The sequence below is a fragment of the Marmota marmota genome, unplaced genomic scaffold, assembly GCF_001458135.2.
Source record: "Marmota marmota marmota unplaced genomic scaffold, marMar, whole genome shotgun sequence".
NCBI classification, from domain to species: domain Eukaryota; kingdom Metazoa; phylum Chordata; class Mammalia; order Rodentia; family Sciuridae; genus Marmota; species Marmota marmota.
The window spans coordinates 52,923,439-52,948,519 of NW_026000174.1; the positions used below are offsets into that span (position 1 = coordinate 52,923,439).

Sequence of the window (25,081 nt, forward strand, 5' to 3'; positions counted from 1 at the left end):
ACTGGGGTGCCTCCTTCCTCTAACAATTTCTCTTGCTCGGAGGCGAACAACTTCAAACCTTGAGTCAACCATTTTCCCCAGTTTGCCTGAGAAAGTTCTAGGAACAGGCAACTTGAAATAAAAACAAAATAAATCAAAACAATAACACATTGTTTTTTGAATTGGTCACCCATTCTTTCGCTCTTCCTCAGGGGTGAGAAATTTCACTTACCTTTAAGCTTCAGAAGTTCCCCGTACGGGCCACCAAATGCCGCAGTCTGGCTGGGCACACAATCACGGAACCTGATAAAAATCTGGACACTGAAGCTGGATGGAGCTTCTTGGTTGGTAGAGAGATTGTTGTGCTGGGAAGGCAATGTGCCTCCCCTGATTCTGTGCCCTGGGGAGAGGACATAGAGCTTCTCAGACCTTACCCTATGTGTTCTCTTCATTTGGTTGATCTTGGTTTGTACCCTCTATAACTGGAAGTTATTTCAAGTTCTCTAAATTATTCCAGTAGATTATCAAGTCCGGGGGATTGTGGGAACCCCCAAATTTGTAGCCAGTTTGTACTCAGAAGTGTGGGTAGCCTGGGGCCTCTGAACTTTGTGTCTGGCATCAGAAGAGCAGTCTGGTTGGGGACCATGCCCTTAATGTAAGGGATCTGTGCTAAATCTTGATGGTGAATGTCAGAATTACTTTGCAATATTCCAGTAATATAAACACTATTGACAGAATCAGAAGGATGGGGAAAACAAAAGAGAAGTAGAAGTTTTTGTCAACTATAATAAGCCAATAGGGAGGCCCTAAGCAACTAAGCAAAACCCCATCTCAAAATAAAAAGGGCTGGGAATGTGGCTCAGTGGTTAAGTTCCCTGGGTTCAATCTGTGGTACAAAGAAGGAAGAAAAAAATAAAATATCTCCACATTCATATCAACTTAATAAGTAACTCATGAATTGAGTGCCACTATAAATCCCCAAACCTGGAGAATTTGGAAAAGGAAGACTCGATATCCATTAAGCAAAGTTTGGAATCTCCAGACCTGGCAGATTCTAGCTGTCTACGACTGTCATTGGTTATAATGACACTGTGCTATGCTGAGTTCAGGTGGGGTTGGCAACTTCTAAAACAGACGCACACAACAGAGTTGTTGATGTTCTTTTGAAATGTATTCCAGCCAATAATTTTAGATGGAGAATGTTGAATGACTTTATCGTTGTTTAATTCTTGGTCATATTCTTGTTGAGAGATTTTATTTTATGGTGGTGCTGAAGTTGTTAACAGATTTTAAACCTCTAACCTAAGAAATCTGATGCTGCCACCAGTTGCTATAACTGCATTTGTGGCTTGCTTGCTTCACAGTTGTAGGCTTCAGCAGAATAATCTACATACAAAAGGCTTTGTAAGTAAGATAGGTCAGTGACTGATAGGCGGCTTTGAAGAGTGTAAGCTACTGAATTTGAAAAGTGAAGACCTTTGAGAAATCAGGTTCTCAGGCAAGCAGTCTTATACAGTTTTAAAAGATTAAAACTGGTGAGCATCATTCATGCATTCAGCAAATGTCTGAGCACCTATGTTGAGCATGGCGTGTAGAAAGGAGGCTAGAATCAGATCAAAGAATAAAGACATGTAGATGCAAGGAATTACAATTCAAAATAAGGAGTGGTGAAGTGTCATGGTTGGGTAAAGTGCTTGTGGGAATTTAGAAAAGGAAGCAATTACTTTTATTTGGAGTGATCTGGAACAGTAGAATTGGTGGAGCTTGGATTGGGCTTTGAAGGAAGAAGGCAGAAGGGAGGTTTATCAAGAAGGAAAAGGAGAGACTGGAACGTTTTAGTATGTGTTTGTCCTTCACATGTGAAACATTATTGAGTCAGTATCAGGAATACAGTATAAAATTTGTATCTTCACACATCCAGAAATATTCAGGAGATAAAATGTTAAAGGAAAGAACAATTGCATTGATAATGGGGTTGGAGGGACTTTCATATGATGCTTAATTTTATTTAGCTAGATTCTACAACAAATGTTTAAATCTGTGATTTAATAATGTTTCTTAATGGTAAAAACATAAGTTACCTGTGGAAAATGCCAAGGAAATAATTTATTTTAAAAATTGACAGAGGTGGTGCTGTGTTGTAGCTCTGGTAGAGCACTTGCCTAGCATGTATGAGGCATTAGGTTCTATTCTTAGCACCACAAATAAATAAAGGAAAAAAGATCCATCAGCAACCAAAATATATACGTGTGTGTGTATTTAAAAAAAAAAAGGTGAAAATATTCAAACACTTACTTGTGTTCCTATAAAAACCATCCATCATGGTGATCATTTAATGAGGATTAAGTTCTCTGTGGAAATATTTTTACCTAATAGATGGAGATGAATGAGTGAATGCAAATGCTACCATTTTGCAACCCCTAATAAAATAATGGATCTCAACGGAAATCATCCATGACCACTCACAGAGCAAAAGGAAAGATAACCAGACCTGTGCCTTCTGATGCAAATATGTAGTATTGCTTATGAAGTATTCTTAGGAATAAAATTCAAACCTGAACTTGATCATGTGTCTATATCAAACTACTAAAGGACAGAGGAACATGTTAAATCATATCAGGGAAATGCAGTCAGCAAATGCCAGGCTGAGAAAGCATAAATCTGGGTCTGTATATTCAACAAATAACGAGTGTGTATGTGTGTGTGTGTGAGAGAGAGAGGGGGTGGGGAGTGTCGGTGGGTAGATAGAGCCTATAGATTATTATTAATGGACATGTTAAACAATATGGAATATGAAAATTATTGAATCCTGATTAAAACAAATTATTAAAGTTTTAATTTTGGGAAAATTTACATTGATTAGATACTTGATTCAAGCAATTATTATAGTTTTAGTAGTATGAGAATGATTAAAAAAATTTTTTTTTAGTTGTAGCTGGACACAATACCTTTATTTTATTTTTATGTGGTGTTGAGGATTGAACCCAGTGTTTTGCATGTGCTAGGCGAGCGCTGTACCGCTGAGCCACTGAGCCACAACCCCAGCCCCAATTTTGTTGTTTTTAATAGCAGATACATACTAAAATCAAGGGATGAAGTGATATGATGTTTGAGATTCATTTCAGAATAATCCAAGGTGGGGAAAATGTGGAGTATAGGTAAAACAAGATTTACCTCAAGTTGATCATGGGTAAAGCTGGACCATGGGTATGTGGAGGTTTTTACTGCTCTCTGGATTTTCTTTTTTGCTTTTTTATTCCAAAAAGTCTTTTTTTTTAAATGCTAGAAATATGATAGCTGATTTTGAAAGATATAGCCAGGAAGAATATGAATGTGTTTCCCATATTTCTGTATAGTAAAATTGGGAGCTTCCTTGTATAATTTGAAAGAAGTGCCTTTAAGACAAGTACAAGAAAATTCTACAAGTTGCGCCATAATTTGTTTTCCATAATCTAATTGATTTAGAAAAGTTTATTTAGAGAAGTTCTGGGGCATCCTTAATCTTTTGAAGCAGATATCCATCCTTTAAATTCTTTTGTAGGGAGGTTATACTGGGAATTGAACACAGAGCACTTTCCCACTGAGCTTATGTCTAATCTCCAGGTCTTTTATTTTTTTCAATTTTGAGACGGGGAGAGTCTTGCTAAGTTGCTGAGGCTGGCCTTGAACTTGCCATCTTCCTGCCTTAGCCTCCTGAATCTCTAGTATCATAGGCACCTGCCATCACTTCCGGCCCATGCTCTGAACTTGAGACAAACACAATTCCAGTATTCCAGAGTTAAGATACCATGGTGTAGCCTGACCCATTGTGTGAATGTGTCGGGGCACAGGTGTGGGGTGCTGGGAATGGCACCCAAGGCCTCATACATGCCAGGCAAATGTTCTACCATTGACCCAAATCCCCAGCCCCCACATTATAATTTTCAAATGTTTCTACTACATAAAGTTTTTAAGATTATAAGAGAAATGTACTTTCCCATAGAAGTACTAAATCTCATTCAATTTCTTGGTACTACCCTTAATTTAAAAATTAGTTCATTAAGATACAATATATACAAATAATTGTGTACGTCAGGGTACATATAAGCTCAATGAATGCATACACACAGGAGTAATGCTGTCTTAATCAAGATGTAGAGTATTTCCTGTACCCAGGACTTTCCATTATACCCTTTCCCTGTCATCTACCCCACAACCCAGAGATAAGCTATATTCTGACTCCTGTCACCAAAAATTAGTTTTGCCTTTTCTTGAACTTAATAACTGGAAATATTACATACTCTTGTGTTATACTTTGTTCATTCCACACAATGTCTCAGATTTGTCCATGTTTTCCATATATCAGTAGTTTGTTCTTTTATATTACTGTTTAGTATTCATTGTATAATTATTCCTCAGTTTATTTACTTTCCTATAGATTAATACTTAGGCATGTGTACCTGCTCTGCATAAGTGAGCTACCATGGCCATTCTTTTGGTAGACATAATGTATCTGTATCTTTTGAAATTGTTGTCATAGGGTAGGCATAGCTTTAGTTCTAGACATATTGCCAAATAGTTTTTCTAAAATAATTGTATTGATTTATATAGCAATATATTCTCAAAAATATATAAAAAAAAAGTTTCTCCTGCCAACACACTTGTAATCCCAACTATATGGGAAGTAGAATCAGGAGAATAGCAGGTTCAACAGCGTTGGCAAATTAGGGAAATCCTGTTTCAAAATAAAAATAAAAAGGGTTGGGATGTAGCTCAGTGATAGAGTAATATATGAGAATTCCAATTACTCTATTTCTTTGTCAACACCTGATACTCTAGTTAATGTTGCAGTGTATTTAATTTCAGAGGTTGTGATGGGTATTCAACCTTAAATTTGAACCATTGGTATTGCTGTTTTATTTTATTGGAGCTGGGAATTGAACCCAGGGCCTCGTGCGAGCTCAGCACGCACTCTACCACGGAGTACCTCCAGCCCAGCTGTTGCTTTTTCACACCAGAATATTCTACAGATTTCTTTGTGTATAATTGTTGGGTTCTAAATTTGACCAGTTCCTCATTGTTGTTCTTAAACTAAAGTATTATTTTTTCCTTTCTCAGTTGTCACAGGTAGTACTGATGGAATTGGAAAAGCATATGCAGAAGAGGTAGGTGATTTTCAAAACTTTTCTCTTTATCATTAAAAAATGAACAAATATAGAATACTTTCATAATAATTTTGATTTTTGAAATTAACAGATACATAGTACAATGGTTTTGTTTGTTTTTATCTTGTCTGAAATACCATGTTTGTGTACATAAAAAATTTTTTTAAAGCAGATATCTGGGAAAAATAAGAATAAAACTTTCCATGATGTTTAATTCTAAGAAAATGAGTGTAGCTTTAATTTTATATCATTTAAGTGTATGCAGTACTTTTTTTTTAAAAAAAATATTTTTTAGTGTAGATGGACATAATACCTGTATTTTATTTTTTATAAGGTGCTGAAGATCAAACCCAGTGCCTTACGCAAGCTCTACCACTGAGCCACAATCCCGCCCCCCAGTCCTCAGTTTTTAAAGTCAGTTGTTTTTAACTATTTTCCAAAAGATAGAAATGTTTTAGGCGGTCACATTTTTATAAGAAGGTCTGTGGTTAACAGAAAAATATTGACAGGCTCAGGCAAAGCGTTGACGCCCTGTGTACTGCACGGAATGGCTAAGAAAGCAGTCATCTGAAGACTGAGGTACAGAGCGGGAACTGGGGCAGTGCTTGAGGCAAGTTTCCTTGCCCTCCAGGCCCTGCAAAGGTACTCAGTTCTGGTGAAGATCCTGTTAGAGGCACTGAATCCCTCACATCATTCCCAGCTTTTTAAAAAATCATCTTTTTTCCCCCACCTTTTTATATTGAAGAATTTTAAAATTGTAGAATTGTTTGAAGAAGAATACAATGAACACCCATATACCTTCACCTGGATTCTCCAGCTAACATTTTGTCACTGTTAAGTTACTTTATTGTTACTGTTTTCATTATTATTGTTATTTGGCAGGACCATTTGTAAATTACCTTTAGATATCATAACAGTTCACCCCAAAATATTTGGGGATCAGTCTTATAAGAACTAAAACACCCTTATAACTCCAATACAATGCTCACACAGAGTTTAACTTGACACAGTTTAACTTGTTATTGATTCTCCTGTTTCTACCTCCCATGTAGCTGGGATTACAGTGTGTTGGCTGGAGAAACATTTTTAACAGGAATGTTATGCAAATGATATTTATTCTTGTGAGTTCATTCTACCAAGAAGCATAAGAAGTCCATTTGTTTCATTATTGATTATGTTAAGGTAAACAGTTTATTAAGATGCTGTCTACCTTATATGTTAGCCCATTTCTAAGTTAGTCAGCTTTTTGTTGCTGTGGCCAGTATACTGGACAAGAACAACTTTTGGAGGAGGAAAAGTTCATTATGGCTCATAGGTTTCAGAGATTTAGTCCATGGTCGGGGGACTCCATTGCTCTGGGCCCAAGGTAAGGCAGGACATTATGGCAGAAGGGCATGGTGGAGGAACATTGCTCACCTTTTGGTGGCCAGGCAGCAGGGGTTGAAAGGGGCTGTAAGGAAGATGAACTCTTCCATGGCTCACTCCCAGAGACCGACCTCCTCCAGCCATACCCCACCTGCCTACAGTTACCATCCAGGCCATCCACACTAGGCTGATGAGGTTAGAATTTTCATATTTTAATAATTTATCCTCCACACATTCCTGCATTAACTAGGAGCTTTTGGGGGACACCTCATACTACATCATAATACCATGACTCCATTATATAGATAATTAATAAGAAGTAGGTGGCATGAAGCTTTGAGACTGTAAATATCCTGTTTGCCAGCAATCTTTCATCCAGTGGTTTTAAGATCCACTGACAATTTTTGCCTAAATTATTATTATCATAGTGGTTAAAGAATTGGTGATTTTCTAATGGTCTCTGTCCTACATTTATTCGATTTTTTTTTGGTATAAATAAAAGCTTTTCCTTGTCCCTCTTCCTCTGTTAATTTTTTTTTTAATATCAGTATGGCTAATGAATTCTTTAGTGGGTTTATAGCAGATTAATTTAGCAAATTACCAGCCTTTGTTATTATAAAAAATGTTCTTCCATAACTTCATTTACAGTACTACTTAATAAAAGCTGACTTTAGGATTTAAGACTAGAATATTAATTTACTAAATCACTTATAGTTCATAGCACCTAACTTATTGTTCATTTATAAACTGGAGTAGTGCATTAAGACGTTTTGTGAATATTAGTTTTTTTCCTTACCCCTCTGTATTTATATGTCCCTAGGACATTAACCATATTCTTTTTTTTTTAAAATATTTTTTTTTAGTTGTTGATGGACGTTTATTTTACTTATTTGTATGCAGTACTGAGAATCGAACTCAGTGCCTCACGCATTCTAGGCAATCGCTCTATTACGGAGTCACAACCCCAGCCCCTAACCATATTCTTGTAAATCTTTTTCATTCTATGCGACGCTTACACAGCATTGTATACACATATAGAAGGTGCTCTTCAGAAAAATTGTTATTAATTTATTCATTTAACAATCTTAGTTTGTTACCTTGGTTGTCTATAAACTATAATGCCTAAGAAAAATTTTAAGTATTTATCCTATTTTTTAGGATTTCCTAACATTTTATTTATTTTATTTTATTTATTTTTTTGGTACTGGGGATTGAACCCAGGGCCTTGTGCATGCAAGGCAATCACTCTACCAACTGGGCTATATCCCCAGCCCCAATTTCCTAACATTTTAACTGTAGTTTTCTTTGCTAGTCTTTTGATCTTTGTTTTATATATCCAGTCCATGACAAAAACTTGTCTTATTGGTGCATTCTGATTATACCTAGTACTGGGATTCATTGTGACATATTTGTACATGCACATAACATAATTTGATCAAGTTCATTACCCAGTACTTCCCTTTCCCTCTCTTCTTCAGTGAAAACTTTCTTTTTAAAGCTAAGTTTTAAATTATGGAAGTAGTGGACATGTAACAATTTTAAAAACTCAAACAATATACAGATTCAAAAGGAAAAAGTCACTTGCCTTCTAAAACACTTGAGATTTGAATACTTGGTTTATTTATTTATTTTTATGTGGTGTTGAGGATCGAACCCAGGGCCTCTCACGTGCTAGGTGAGTGCTCTACCACTGAGCCACAACCCCAACCCCTGAATACTTGATTTAGAAAGACAGCCCTTTGAGAAATTCTGTAACGTTTTCGTTATGGATTGCCTGTTCTTTACACTTGGATTTATATTTTGAATTATCATCTGGTCAGGTTTTCTTAAAATGGGTATATATCTAATTTATGTTTTAAAATGAAATGCAAAAATGTAATTTACATTCTTTTTTATTATTTCAGCTAGCAAATCGTGGAATAAAGGTTGTCCTAATCAGCCGATCACAAGACAAACTGAACCAGGTTTCCAGTGAGATAAGTAAGTTCTTGCATTAAACACTCCATGATTGCAAATGGAACACAGCTAATCTAAGTTTAATGTTTTCAGGTGGGTTTCTAGCACTGATATATTTATTTAGAGTTCAGGAAACTTCTTTTTTATTCTGTTAATGGCATGTTTTAAAGATGAACCATCTTTTAAGTAATTTTTTATTTAAAAGTTTTTATTAATCTTTCAAAATAATTTCATTAAGTTATTTTAGACCTATTGTAATTTGCTTGAAATGCCTTTTACTGACTCACCTATTTTTGTTGTTCTAAGTCAGATTTTCTGATTATTTTATCATGTCCTCAGTGAAACATCTGAATCTTTTTCTGTTGCTTCACTTCAATATTGAGTATTTTTCACTCCTTTGATCTCAGCGTCTCTAAATATATAACACATATGATTGAGAGCAAGTATAAAAGGTAGCAGGTACACCTGTGGCAGGGGTGCTACGTTGAACTTTCTTTCTAGTCAGCTATACCTGAGACCTGAATTGTAACTTGGCAAAGACTCTCTTAACTGACTTCTACTTTACCAACCTGATGAATAAATCAGTGCTGCATATTTCCTCCGTAAAACAAACTGATGAACCGGATGTGTGACCACCTGTTGCTGGCACATTGCCAGGATGATACTTGGTACACGTGTATTTGCCCAGGTCAAATTGTTTCCTTATTAAGAGGTAATTGTGTTTGTTTCCAGAATTATGCCAGGTTCATTTGTTTTACCTATTCTGCAAAATGATGAAACATTAGTGTAAAAGGAGGGGTTATTTCTACAAAACCTACATTGAATGTTCTGAGAAAGTAAGTAAAATAAGTTCTTTCAGAAATTTATTGTGAAATTAGATGTGACCAAGATTAATGTAAAATATTTAAAAGCTTATAAAAAATAAGAAATTTATTCTCTCATTGACTTTTTTCCCCCTTTTTGTTGGGGATTGAACTCAGGTGAGGGACACTTGGCCACTAAGCTACATCCTCAGCCCTATTTTGTGTTTTATTAAGAGACAGGGTCTCACTGAGTTACTAGTGCCTCGCTTTTGGCTGAGGCTGGCTTTGAACTCCATCCTACCGTCTCAGCCACCTAAGCCCCTGTAATACAGGCATGAGCCTCCTCACCCAGCTTGAATTGACGTTGATTAAAAGGAATTTCTTTTTCCTGTTGAAAATTCTGAAAAAATGTTTTTCTGGGCATAATATAAATTTATTAAGACATGTGATATTAGCAGACCACATCATCATCTGAAAAAGTATACAAGAGACTTATAAGTTACAACATGTTTTAAATTGAGATGTTAACCATGTCTTTGAGAGGATAATGTTTTTGTGAACATACCTGTTCCAGGAAAAGGGAGGGAACAGAATTTAATGTCAACAAATGCAAACTATCTCTACATCCCTTTCGTTTTGGCTTTTACACATTTTTATTGAATGCCTCTATACCAGGCACTATACTACGTTTTTGGGACAGTGATGAATAAGTTGGATGCAGTCCTTGCTCTATGGACCTTATAATCTAGTGGAGGAGACAGTGAAAACAAATGAAGAAAAACCCAAAACTCAAAACTAAGTCAAAACAAAAACCCCAGACAAATTAAATAACTGCACTTTGTAGCAGGCCCCACAAAGAGAATGAACAAAGGACTAGAGAGGAAACATTGGAGAGGTTCTTATTTTGTAACATTGTGTTGAGTTTTGTGACTGTCAGGGTTGTAAAGGAGCCAGAATAATAACCTGTTACCAGTAATGACATTCTAGTAATGGAGGTGGAGCCTGCGTGACGGTTGTATCCTGTGGGCCCTTCTGTGGGTGTAATGACAGAGGGATTGTGTATTTTTAAGTTGGCACATGATAAATCTACTCCAACATTCCAATTTCCCGAAGCCTTTGGATCCCTGCCTCTACCTCCTGGTAGACGTAGAGCCCAAGTGTCAGTCAGCCAACCAAGCTAACTGTTTGAGCCCCTCCTAATTCTCTGGTAAGTGAATCATATATATATATATATATGGCCTATTCTGGTGTTACATTGTTTTTCTTCATCTAACACTCAAAGGGTGAATTCTCATATGTATTTCTCAGCTTTCTACCAATACAAAGAGGCAAGTTTTGTAGTTATTGTTATGTATAAGTGTATGGATCATACTTTGTACTTGTTCCCCAGAGAATGCTGCAACCTAACCCTCTTGTGGTGACAGTAAGGGATGGCTGAGTTGAGTGTTGAGGATAAGAGTAATCCTCTTGAAAGAAAACTGCCCTTGATGTCGTGATGTTGTTGTGTTCCAGGATCTTCAAACCAGAGAAGACCAATCTTCAGGCTCTTTCTGTTTGCACTGGCAAGGGAGGCTCAGAGAGCTCTCGTGTCATCATGCAAACTTGGATATTTTATGCCTTCATAAGCAATCTCTTGGGAATGTGAAGGGCAGCCTACTCATCAAAGCCAAAGTTCTTCAGAAAAATTTTAAAAGGACTATATATAGTTTGGTAGGGAACTAAACGTTTCGCCAACTATGGATAAATACCTCATCATAATTGACTGCTTTGATGAAATTATAGCTCTATGTAAGGATACCTGTCACCTGTTGAATTAAAATAAGCTGAAAGTCATCACACACATAATAAGCTTATTTTATTATCATTGTCAACTGGGATTATTTATATATTAAGTATTTTTTGCCAGTTTTGATTTGTGCCACAGTCCGGCTGCAGCAAAATAAGCGGGGGGTGACGAATAACTTGTGTACATTGATACAGCAGGAGTAGGAGCCGTTTATTGCAGGACAGGAGCAGTATTTATACATTCCACAGAGCTTATGTAATTAGCATAAACTAGATACATCAGTCAACCAATAAGGAATCTCTACACTTAATGGCTCGCTTTTGTTACTTCTCAAACCACTCCCTCTGGCATTTTGCCAGGCACCATCCAGACTTGCTTACGAACTCTAACATTCCCCTGGCTAAATGCCAGGTGTTATTTTGACTTGTTTACAGACTCTAACAGATTTGTCAAAGAAAAGAACTCCTAGCTAATTTGTGAATGCTGAACTAGGTTTTTATTTACAGTAAAGCACAATACAAAGAGGACTTCATTACCAAATAACCTATGGCTCACAGGATATGGAGATGGTGACATTTACCATTCACATTATTGTGTGGCAGTCTATAATTCTAATTGGATACACTTTAATGAGATTTGATTGAAAGCAAACAAACCATGATGTATTTTTGTTTTGTGGTCTTTTTTTGGTAGTTTATCACTGGTTATTATACAGCTTTAGAATTGCCCTATAATTCCATTTCACTGGTCTGTAGTTGACAGAGGTATAGGATAGGTGGAAAAGATCCATTCCACTTTTTTCCAGTTCATACTTCTGATTCAAATCTGTGTAGTTAAGATGTGGAATTGACCAAATAGATTTGTTTTATAATTTTGTGATGCAGAAACAGTTCTATTAATCCACTGTGTGTTCTCATCCTATGTGTAGGAAACATAAAAAACTTAAACTGAGCAAGAAATATACTGCCTACGATCTTTTCAAAACAAATATTATATTTTTAGAGTTCTTTGGAGAGAATGGGCGAATGAGTAGAGCATTTGAAAATATGTATTTCCATGCGTGTATGTGAAAATATATATAAAGGATATATAAGCTCTAGATTGTGATTTCTAACCTATTTTAATGTATCTGTCAATTTCATTTTAATATTCTCAAGATTGAAAACTTGGAACTTTATGGTTAGTGACCCCCCTGTTATATTTAGTGTATTTCATTTATGTAAAAAACAACAGTTAACACATAAAGACCTTTTTGTTTTATGTTCAGTGATATCAGGATTAGAGAGTAAATCACTTGATAATTATAGAAATATCTTAATTGTCCTTAGAGTTCATGTATTTGAAGGACAGAAACTCAAATCCATCTAACTTTTCTCTACTGATTTTGCCTATAGTACTTGAGACTGTGGAGGTATTCTCTTGTTCTAAGATCTCCAAATTTGACAGTGTTCCTGGCCTTCCAGAAAGTGATATCCTGTACTATGTGTAAAACTGAGACTTCACAAGGTCCCAGATTAGTTCTTGGAAGGTCTTTGAAGCATTACTTCTACATACAGGAGTGTGATCCTTTTTTCTTACCCATGGGATTTTCATGCCTAATTAAATGAGATTTACCATTAAGTGAAACATCTCTGGCATGGTCATGGTTACAAATTTGTTTTGTCTAATTATATCCTGGCAAGGAGAAAGATATATTGTTATTAGGTCAATGCAAATAATTACTTTGCCATGTTAAGTAAAAGAATTCAATAATGACATGTAATATTTCCTGTTATTATGATTAGTTTTATAGACAGTCAATCAATATGTGTTACATTTTCTACAGAATTATCATCTTTGAATTTATCTAATGAATTACTAGTTTATGTTCTAGTTAGTATTGCTATGTAACAATCTACCCTAAACTTATTGAGGTAAAGCAAAAACCATCTTAGATGCTCTCCAGTTCTGCCAGGACTTTTGTTCCTCGTGGCATTACTGAGATCACTCAGCGATACTCCTCTGGTAGACGTCCTGGTAAGGAAGATCCAAGATGGCTTCTCTCACAGGTTGTTGCTATGGCCAGGGATGGCTGTAAGGTTGGACTCAGCTGGGACTACTGAAGCGAGTACTTGTCTCTAGCATGGCCATCAGGGTAAATTAACTTCTTTTTTTTTTTAAATTTTTTAATATTTATTTTTTAGTTATCGGCGGGCACAACATCTTTGTTTGTATGTGGTGCTGAGGATCGAACCCAGGCCGCACGCATGCCAGGCGAGCGCGCTACCGCTTGAGCCACATCCCCAGCCCCGTAAATTAACTTCTTAACTGGTAACTCTTTTCCCCAGAGTGAACGTTTCAGGAGAACAAGGAAGAAACTGGTGTCTTTTTATGACCTAGTCTCAGAATTGTGTAGTATTGCCACTACATGGTAAAATACTCATGAATCTGTCTGGATTTAAGAGGGGAATAAACTCTTCTTGTTTTTTACCCCAGAGTTGCAGAACAAACTCAGGGCCTCTGCATGCTAGGCAAGAAGTACTGTACCACTGAGTGACCTCCTGTCTATTAGGCTGTACCTCTTGATGAGAGAGTGGCATGGTAAAATTGGTAAAAAACAAACAAACAAAAAAAAAAACATGTATGATGGGGATATTATAGGAAAGTACGATCTTTATTTGGAAAATATAACCTGCAAGTTTATAAGCTATATTGAAGTTTCCCAGAGAATGTTTTTGCTACATTTTGAGAGCTCAGTAGGGACAGCATACCATTCAAAAAGGTATTAATTTCAGTTTGCCCAAGTATAACCAACCATAATGAGGGTTAGTAAAAATTGAAAAAGAAAAAATGTTTTCTCAAAATTACTATTTTTTTTTCCTCATTGGTTTGATTCAGTGTTGTGAAATTAATTCTTGTCCCATTGGTCAACAGCATGCTTTTATGGAAAGTGTCTGATTTTAGAATACAAAGCCCTGTAAAAACTGACTCAGTTTCTTAGTGCTGCCTGACAGTCTGTTCTTGGTGGCAGTGTTGTGGTGCACCGTAGGGAAACCTGGCCCATGAGTAGATTCTCTGCAGCACCAATAATAGTCAAAAGACTACTGATTCAGGCGTTGCTGAGTTCCATTATTCTTTTGATGTTTCTTCTAAGGATTTGGGTTTCTGCCCTCTAATTTATTGCCAGGGCTTTTAGTTAAACATGAAGGAAGAGTAGGAACCACCTGTGGAAAAGACTAATGATTAATTTATTAGAGTAATTACCAGTGTCAGTGGAATCCCTTTTGGGATAATACTATAGAATAGTTAATATGATCTAATCAACGATAATCTTGAGACTTCGAGTCTTACTGTAGACTCTAAAGGCATGGATAACTCTCTAGGGACTTCCATAAAGTGTGATTTTTAAAAAAAAAATTGCCACCATTTAACAGTTTCATACTTAGAGACATAATCTTATGTCTTTTTCTTTTTTTTTTTTTCCCAATTCTGTTTAATGAGAATCAGACAGGTTTACATTTATATTTGTATGCTTTCAATAATACCTTTATCTCCATCCTCAGATCTAAAATTATTGTGAAAACAAAGACAAAACTACATACATGTACTGTTGGGGACCGCAAATCAAGTCAGGATGGCGCCTGGCAGTTTGCCAGGAGGAGTGGTTTGTGAGGCAACGCCACCGAGCCATTAAGATGGTGGGGATTCCTTATTGGCTGATTGCTGTATCTAGATGATGCTAATTGAGTCAAGCTGTGTGTAATCAGTTAGGTATATATACCTCTGCTGTTCCGCAATAAAACGGTTCCCGCTACCTTGGGTTCCCGATACCTTGAGTTCCCGCTGAGTTCCCCCGCAATAAAGCAGTTCCCTCTTCAACCTTCAAGTTGCTTGTCACCTCCCAGTTATTTTGCCCAGCCGGACTCCGGCAATGTATAATAAAGTTTTCTCTCTCTCTTTTTTTTTTTTTCCATTGTGGCAGTACAGATTGAACCCAGGGGTGTTCAGCTACATTCCTAGCCCTTTTTTTTTTTTTGGTATGGGGATTGAACAATTGAGGGGCACTTGCCCACTGAGTAGCATCTTCAGCCCTATTCTGTATTTTATTTAGAAACAGGGTCTCATTGAGTTGCTTTTTCCCATTCCTCCAGTCTCAGCCTCCCAGCTGGCTGCTACAGTTACAGGAACATTGAGCCCAGCCTAGCCCTTGCCCTTTTTTTAAAATTCTGAGAAGGTTTCACTATATTGCCCAGGCTGACCTTCAGCTTTCAATCCTCCTGCCTCAGCCTACCAAATAACTTGGATTACAGGCATGTGGCACTGTGCCCAGCCTACAGTAAATTTCAACATGAACCCGAGAAAAAGATTTGTCTCTCCAGGAATGGTGGCACAGGCCTGTAATCTCAGCCACTCTAGAGGCTGAGGCAGGAGGATCACAAGTTCAAAACAAGCCTTAGCAATTCAGCAAGACTCTGTCTCAAAATAAAAAAATAAAACAAGCTGGGGATATGGCTCAGTGGTTAAGCACCCCTGGGTTCAATCCTTGGTACCAAAAAAAAGAAAAAAAAGTCTCATCAGCTGTCAGAGTTTTGTTTTGTTTTGTTTTGTACTGGGTATTGAACCCAGGGCTATTTTTCCACTGAGCTTTTTTCCCCAACTTTTCCTATAGTTGAGACAGGGCCTTGCTGAGTTGCCGAGACTGTTCTTAAACTTGAGACCCTCCTGCCTCAGCCTCCTGAGCTGCTGGGATTACAGGCCTGTGCTGCCACTGACAACTCCCACTGGAAGGTTTTCAAAACACCCTATCCACCTCAATGTGTCTGGAACAATACAAACTCATGATAACCACCACAGCAATATTTTTTAAATCTGCAACTGCCAAACTAAAAAAACAGATTATTAAAGTATATTTAATTAAGTTTAAGATATGACTCAACAGAAACAAACTCAACATACCCACATTCTCCCTCTGTAACTATAAAGAACAGCAGGGATGTGTGCTACAGTGAATGTTTAAGGCACTCAAAACAATCATTACATATTATCAAAATCCTTCTTACAAAATCTTCATAGTATGAGGGATTTGTTGGCAAAAAAAAAAAAAAAAAAAGTAAGAAAAAATATCTTCTTGGTGACACTACCTCTGACCACGACAATGTGATATTTAGAAAGAAACAAAATCATATTTAAAGCTGAAAGGAGCAGGAATCTTAGAAATCAAAGTACTTTTGGATTTCAGAAGTGATGAAACCAAGGCTAAGAGAAGTCAACTGATCATTTAGTTAAATAAAGAGGTCAAGAAATTTTACATTAAGTTCTAATAAATAATAACCTTATCATTTACCACCCTTTAAAAGTATTACAATACTGAAAAAAACCTCAAGTGAGTTCTTCTCCATTTCCATACACATACACACATACAAATATGCTTCAAATTTTAAAATTAGGAAAGACTAAATAGCCTACCCTGATGGTGGCAACCATCAAAAGTCTAGGATGTTCTAGACCTTCACAATTAGTTCAGAAAAATTAACCTCATTTAAATTGACTGATATCCAGGAAACCTTTTTTGTCTTAGCCATTTTCAATCTGTACTCAAAATGTACTTCAGCCTGCAGCAAGTCACCCACTAACCAAAAAAAAAAAAAAAACAAGCCATGCCTTATGTGGAAACAGGACTCTGTAGTATCGAACTGGTTCACCTATATTCATGATACTAGCAGTACCAAGTTTTTGTTTTTTCTAAGAGATAATAAAATGCATACCTATATCTTGAAAACTTAAATTTGAACTCAATCAAATGTCCTTATAAATTTAACATTTAGCCAATCCTCAATGGAGATTTATTGGGAAAAGCTAAAGGAACCACTCATAAGACATAAATTTTAAAATCAAAGTAAAATTTCCCCCATTAAAGCTTATCATTAGCTTTCAGCTGTGAACTGATTACCAAAAACAAATTAGTTTTAAGCTTCCCTTTAAGTGGCCTGTGTATATACATTCATGTATATATTTAATTTGTACCAAAAACTGCTTACAAATGGCAATTCCTGTGAAGTAGATGATGATGAAGTTCCAGGTAATTCTAGCATGTTTCCTAATGTACTGGTACTGGAATGTGGATCATCTGAAAGGGCTGTCCTTGTCTGCAGGGGCATGTAAATTCACTGGATTGGAAAAGGGCAGCAGACAATTTCTTCTAGATAGTTCACAGGTCTGATCCATCCTGGGCCAGCATCAACTAGTTACCTTGCCTTGCCCCGCTCCAGGCCAGCTGGGGGGAGGGGGTGACCCTCATTACACTGGGGCACAGGGAGAGAGAGGAGCCACTTGCTGCACCCCCCTCCCCCGCGTCTCTTCAGAGAAGGCAGCAAGCGCGACTTGCCTGGGCCTATTCCTCCTCCTCTTCCTCCCCTCTTGAGAAAGTATTTCTATCCATCTTGAGAAGTATTACAATTGTCAAGTCATATTCATTATTAGTTACACCTTGCCTGTGCATAATTGAACAGGGTGTTGAACTTCTTACTGAAGTTACATATTATGGGCTTGATAAACAGGGCCACGCTTATAAGAGAATAGAACTAGTTAAAGGTATGGAGAAGACACTATCTAGTTATTCCTAATTATTCTCCATGCTTAACAGTGCTGCACCAAAGATTGTGTGGCCCACAAATATATCTCAACAGACAATTGTATTATCCTTAGTTTGAGGCCCAAATTTGTAAAGACAGTAACATGAAATGTTGCCAGGACATTAGTCGTTATACGAAAATACAAGCAGAAGTCATAGGCGCCCAAGACAACAAATGATTACAGTCTTGGTTTAGAGTGACAGTAATTAAAATAAAGGATAGCTGCAAGAAACAATACTAATTAGGGAGTCTTCTTTAGAAATGAGAAACTTTTGTAAAAAAGAGTTCCACAGTGTGACAAGCGTCAACACAAAAGCTCAAAAAGTTAACAGGCTCTTAGGAAGGGGGAGAGTTCTAGGAGATAAGGAACCTTTACTAGTCAGACTGGGTACTAAAGGGACAGAATAAGTTTTTATATTCTCAAAGATCAATTTTCTCCTTAACTGGTTCTAGACTACTTAATTTATAAGTCTTTTTTGTTGATTGCAATATATTTTATATATCCCCTGATATGTAAACTTAGATGGCAAGTTAACACTTTTATGTTAGCTTAAAATATATTAATATTTCTGTTACTGTGTTAATAAAATAATGCTCATACTGCATACAGTTTGCCATCCTAATTGCACTTTGTGAGTTTTAATCTTTAGAAATTGTCCAGATAATCAAAGATTCCTCATTATTTAACTTGCTGTGATGCTTGTAAAGGATCTCAAGGTCAATGAAGAATCATAGAAATCATATTTAGGTTGGTATTGCAGGGCAACAGAATCATTATTGGTACCAGGTTTGTCAGAGATGACATTTGAAGTTCTGTACAGAAGGTGGGAGAGTTAAGTTCTGGTTTGTGGCAACGTCAGGTTTCAGAAAAGTCAAGCCTCTGATAAAGACATCAGTTCTCATAACTTTAAATAAACAATGATATTATAATTGATAAAGCCTGTGTAGAAAATTTAAGAGTTAAACTGGCATTGTATTTCATACTGTGATAAGATCAGAAAAAAAGCATAGAGCTATTTTTAAAATTAAAATTGTCAAACCAGTTCTAATTTGGCCAAGGATTCACTTTAATTAGGAAAGTTATGTGAAACTTGGATTTTTATGTAATTCTGCATGTATCAATTATTAAAATGTTTAAAAAGTTGTATTAATACATTAAAAATAATAGTTTCTAGCCAAATGGCTGTTTGAATATTTTAAAATGTCACTACTTGATCTGGGTTGGCCATTTCTGTAAGGAATGATTTTTCTGAAATTGCCAGCATATTTAAAAGCATCAGAATTTTTGCCCTTATTTATAATTCTTTGAGTTTTATCTTTTTAGATTTAACTAAGTACCTATTAGTCTGTAGGCTATTCAGAGTAGTGACCCTTTTTAATTTTAAAAGAAAGAGTTTGATGATAGTATTGTTCAAATCTTCTTTGTCCTTGTCCTTCTTTGTTCTCTGTCTACTTTTTCTTTGAATTATTGTGAAATGGAGTTGGAATTTTTATCTGTAATGTTTTGTGCATCTGCCTGTTTCTCTGTTATGAAGTGCATTAACATGTAGATATGGCCTCTTGATGAACTACTCATTTATCATTATGGAATGGCCTCTCTTTAGTCTTTATAGTATCCTTTGTGCTGATGTCTACTTTGGCTAAAATTTACCTTATCTAGCTCTCTTTTGATTACTGTTAGCATGGTATATCTTTTTTCTATCTTTTTACTTTTCACTGTATTGCTTTATATTAAAGTTGGATTTCTTGTAGGCAGCATATAATTGGTTTGTCTTTTTTATTTAATTCAATTGAATGATTTTTGCCCATTAATCAGGGTCTTCAGACAATTTACATTCTATGCCATTATTTATAGTATTGGGTTAAAATCTACCAATTTGACTTTGTTTTCTGTTAATCCCCCACCCGGACCCCTCCCTCCCCCTTTTGATACTGGGGATTGAACTCAGGGCACTTGACCATTGAGCCACATCCTCAGCCCTATTTTGTGTTTTATTTAGAGACAGGGTCTCATTGAGTTGCTTAGCACCTTGCTGTTGCTGAGGCTGGCTTTGAACTCGCGATCCTCAGCTGCCTCAGCCTCCTGAGCTGCTGAAATTATAGGCATGTGCCACTGCACCCGGCCCCCCTTCCCCCCCCCAATTTTCTTTTTTTAAATTGTTGTTTCCTTTTTCAATTTATCTTACCTGCTTTTGTATTAATTGTAGGCTTTTTTTAAAAAATAATTTCATTTTATTTAATCCCTTGGTTTATTGGTCATACATATTTTTTCTTTCTTTTAAAAAGCCAGGTGTGATGGTACACATCTGTAATCCCAGCAGCTCAGGAGGATGAGGCAGGAGGATTTTTCAAAGCCAGCCTCAGCAACTTAGCCAAGCTCTAAGCAACTGTCTCAAAATAAAAAGGGCAGGGGATGTGGCTAAGTGCTTAGGTACCCCTGGTACCCACCACCTCCAAAAAATTAAAAAAATATAAAGAAGTGTTCTAAATATATACACATATAACCATTTCTAATGCTCTTCATTCCTTCTGTGTAGATGAATTTAGTATGAAACCTTTTTCCCCTGCTTTACCTGAAGGACCTCCTTTAATATATTTTGTAGGTTGGTCTGTGAAAACCAGCCTTTATTGCAAAAGGTAATTTCTTTGGGTATAACATTCCAGATCGATAGGTATTTGTTTTGTTTTTTTAGTGCATTGCCTTTTGGCTTGTATTATTACTTAAAAAAAAAATGCTGCCATTCTTACCTTTTTTTAACACTTTGGATCATGTAGGTTTTTGTTTTGTTTCTTTCTTTCTCTCAAGATTTTTTTTCTCTTCATCAATGGTTTTCTTTCTTTTTAAAAAATACTTATTTATTTATTTGTTTTTGTAATTGGACACAATACCTTTGTTTTATTTATTTTTATGAGGTGCTGAGGATCAAACCCAGGGTCTAGGGTTTAGGCGAGTGCTCTGCCGCTGAGCCCCAGCCCCAGCCCAATGGTCTTCTTTTTTGTTTGATTGTTTTCCCACCCTCTTGGTACAGTTTTCTTCCTGTTTCTCACTTGGGGTTTATTAAGCTTGAGCAAATGTTTATAATTTTCATCATATTTGGAAAATTATCAGCTACTAGTTCTTCACATAGTTCTTTCTCACACCCTTTTCCTGGAACTTCAGTTATATAAGCTGATTGAAGTTGTCCCTCAACTCACTGATGGTGAGTTCATTTTTAAATCTGGTCTCTTTTTCTCTATGACTCACTTTTGGGTAGTGCTGTTTCAGTGCCTGCCATTCACTCAACTTTTTTTCTGCAGTATCTAATCTGCTTTTAATCCTGTTAGTTTTTTATCCAGACATTGCATTCTGCCCCACCCCCCAAATGTAGGTCATTTTTATATTTTCTGAATCTCTTCTTAACCATTTTGGTGTTTTAAGTCTTTCAACCCCAGTATGGACTGTTAGCTCTGTGAGTTCCTCATCTCCTCCTCATTGCATAGAAAATCTCTCTAAGCTGTAAGCTAAGGCAATCACAGGACTCATGTCATTTGTTTCATTTTTGTTAGGGATCACTGTCCTGCATTGTCTGTTGTCCAGTGTCTGAAAACTATTTTTTTTTTATCTGATTGTTTTAGTTTCAGGAAAAAGAGTAAGCGTGAAGTCTGTTACACCATCCTGGCGGGAAGCAGACGTCTTCCCCTTCGTCCCCTTTTTTACCCATCACAGGTTTCCTGGTTTTAATCTTTGCACATGACTATGTGTTTGGCCCATGTCTGATTCTAAAGAGAGGAAAGGGAAAAGGACCCAATCCTTTTGCATTTGTTTGCACCAGGCCTGATATGTGTAGAGGGATGTGGGCACTTGGCAAGTATTTTGTTAGTGACTGCAGAGCTATTGTAAGGTTTCCCTGTATTCTTAATTTTGCACAGAAAGATGCTTTTTGATATTTAGTTTATGTTCTAATTTCAGCACACATGTTCTTATTTTCTAAACTAATATGGGACCCTGTTGTAAAGCTGTTCAACTAAACAATTTCACCAAGTGTAGCTTATTTCAACTTCATTACTGTTTGTTACCAGTCGTTTACTCAGATGGAGAACAACATCTGTAATATGGGTGGATATTTTGTTAGAAATGTGTGTACCTACCAATTAGTTGGCCCAGCCAAATTAGCATGTGTTGGTCTGCATCTCCAATTAAGGCAGCTGCTGGAAAGATGCTATTCCACAGCTGGCATGGGGCATGTGGGAGTGCACCGCACCAGCCAGACTCTGGCCGTGCCTCTTAATTAAAATATTTGCCTAAGTTTGTATGATTTCTTTAAAGCAGTAAGTGGTCTTTCCAATTGGATTATTGATGGTTCAGTGACTTTTGTGCTTAAGAACAACAGTAACAACGACAACAACTTTTTTAGGTTGGGAAATGTGGGACCAAAGTGTTATAAATGAGCACTATTTAAGTAGATGATTGGTGTTTCTCCTCCCACTTTTAAATTCTTGATTATTATTCTAAGTGGATAATTGTAATTTGGGGTACAGCCGTCAGCCTTTAAAGAATTTGTAGAAAGGCATATTCTTTGAAACATTTCTAATTTTTGTAGTTTTATGTAGAGGTTGCTTCCTTTTTCATCATAAGAGTAAGTAGTCTGAAACTTAATGAAAAGGATCATTTTAACTTGATTTTTCCATCAAATAAAGTTATATATTTTCTTGTTAATTTTCATTTTGGTAATCTTATTTTACCATTACTTACCAAAGGCAGTTTTTTTTGATTACATACTAGTCTTAAAATAACTACAAATCAACTATTTGGGTAATTTAAATCATCTAGTGCTGTATCATCAAGGAGCTGATGAATCTATTAAAACCACAAGGAATTTTCACAAATTTTTAATTTTATTCCTTTTTTTTTCATAAAAAGGATAGAATTAATATAATACCAGGCCTCTATTAAAAAAATTGATATGAATTAGTTTTAATTTTCTTTCATTCTGTTAATGCTGTAGAAATGTACAAAATCTAAGATGAAATCACTGCAATGCCTGATGAAAGAATTAAGCCATAAGTGTAAATATGTTTCTTTTTGTGGAACATTTAATATTTAGGCATATATAGTTTGGAAACATATTTCTCATGTGATTTTAAAGGTTACCTCTGTTTAGCTTAAAACCCTTATTTTATACATATGGAAACTAAGTTTGAGAGACTAAGTTATGTCGTTTAGTGGAAGAGGTAGACCAAGTTGGGATCTTTGGCTTCTTGTATTATGTTCCCCATTACATCATGCTGTTAATTATACTTAAAATATTGTGGTTGGATAACTGAATGGTACTTCTAGAAATTTTATCCCCCAAACATTATCAGAATAATATTGAGAGAATAAAAAACTAAATTTACAGTATGACTGTTTGTAAGAAGTTGCTTATTTTACAGTCATTATCATTGAATTATTTGGAGGATGTGAGCATTTTGGTTAAAATGGATTATTTCTTCCTTTTTATTACTTAATATACAACTTCCATATGTATAAACACTTCAGGTCAACTTTGAATTAGTAAACTAATAGCTAAATGAAACTAAATTAAATAAAACTATCTATATTTATTATATAAGCTTTGAGTAAAGAGAACTTTACAATAATATTTGACACATTTTGTGAATAAGTAATGAAATGCATCCATTTTTGATCCTTAGAACTATTATGAAGACACTGAGACCTGGCAAGGTTATTCAGGATCACCCAGTGGGCAGTAAAGAAGAGCTTCAGTTGCAGGCCATCCAACTGCAGGTCTAGTTCTCTTTACACTCCTGGGTGATGTTTCTTGTGATATTTCCAAGTAGACCCTGCCTACCCACTTATCCTTTATGGTATTAACCTAGAAGTGTAAGGCTCCTTGAGTGTGTTCTGCAGCATTGCCACATTGTATCTCAGTTAATCTGTCCATCCGTGCTTAGTGTCCTGGTACCTCCTTTGAACCACTCTTCTTGGTTTCTAAGCCATTTTAAGTAAAATAAAGGTTACTTAAACACAGGTACTAAAAGACCACAGCAGTTGATCTGATAAACAAAACTCAATGGATGTGTAACTGATGTGATTCTGCAATCTGTATACGGGGTAAAAATGGGAGTTCATAAACCACTTGAATCAAAGTGTGAAATATGGTATATCAAGAACTATGTAATGTTTTGAACAACCAACAATAAAAATTAAAAAAAAAAAAAAAAAACTAAATGGCCAACGGGCAGGTAGGACGTACATTGTGGATACTCTGGACAAAGGGATAGATCATATCCCAGGCCGCATAGAACCAGACAGCATGAGGTTTCATCATGGTACTCAGAACTTAATGTACGATTTAAACTTGCCAGTGGCTTATTTCTGGAATTTTCCTTTAATTTTTTCAGTCCACAGTTAACAGTGGATAAATGAAAACTCAGAAAATGAAACTGAGAATAAGTGAGGACTGCTCTATTGAATTTAATATCTTTTTGATAAAAGGGCCTGTTGCAGTGAAGTTTGAAAACCATCGCCATTGCCGTAGAGAGCCCCACCTACATCTTTTCTGCCAGGCCGTATTGCTTCCTTTCGACAGGGTTCTAATTTAATCCAAATATCTCTATATATGTAGCTTTTCATCCTCCTCAGAGCAAGGCACGTCTGCTCTCTAAAACCCAGTCATCTGCTGGTCTCTCTATCCCTTCCTCTTCCCTAGTTCCTTGGGACTTGTTTCCACAGCAGTCTTCTGATACCATCTCAAACAGGCACTATGTAAAACAAGTTTTGTTCAACCCACTAAAATATTCAGCCCAGAACATTTCCTTTATCACAAGAACCTTAATTTACATTTTCTTTTGAAAATTCAAAGGATCTGCTAACCCTGGGCACAGCATTCCTGTCCAGAAAACTGTCAGCCGGAGGCATGACCCAGTTGTCCTTTAGATGGGGTGTGGTGTGTCCTGTTTGCCACAGTTCCTCTCCTCTCGCACAGTATGGGCCTGCACACTTTTAGCATCCCTCACTTAGTTAACGGACTTGGCCCTGAGAACACTGGAATTTGTAACCTCTATTACCCTTCGAGGTCTCTTGGCGCTGCGGCACATGTAGTGAGATGTTGGACTTTGTTTGCAATAGCATTGTAGACTATTTGCAAGACATGTAGACCATTTTATCTTGTGGGTTTGCTTATTTTCAGTGAAATATATTTCTCCTAGTAGGGTATGTTTGTACTTTATATTCTCCATTAATTTTACTTTTGTCTCATAATAGAACCATACTTATAAATGTGAATACTAAAAACAATATAAATTTAAAACATAGGATAACCAGAAATACATATGTGTAGGTTTTAGTGAGTGATCAGGGTGAAGAAATTACACTGTACTCCTTCGTTCTCCCCAGAGGTAACTAGCATCATATTTTTAAAATATATATATATATATATATATATATATATATAT

At 36.3% G+C, this 25,081-nt stretch overlaps 1 protein-coding gene and 1 pseudogene across 1 annotated transcript in view; both read left to right on the top strand.

The window, feature by feature from the left end:
* The window catches only part of Hsd17b12 (hydroxysteroid 17-beta dehydrogenase 12), a 157,964-nt gene that overhangs the window by 56,840 nt on the left and 76,043 nt on the right, over positions 1-25,081 (top strand). The window contains exons 2-3 of the mRNA XM_015477797.2: positions 5,077-5,123; positions 8,393-8,468. Of these exons, the coding sequence (XP_015333283.1) occupies positions 5,077-5,123; positions 8,393-8,468 (123 nt within the window). The remainder of the gene's footprint in view (positions 1-5,076; positions 5,124-8,392; positions 8,469-25,081) is intronic.
* LOC107156551 overlaps positions 23,855-25,081 on the top strand; it is an 11,489-nt pseudogene continuing 10,262 nt past the window's right edge.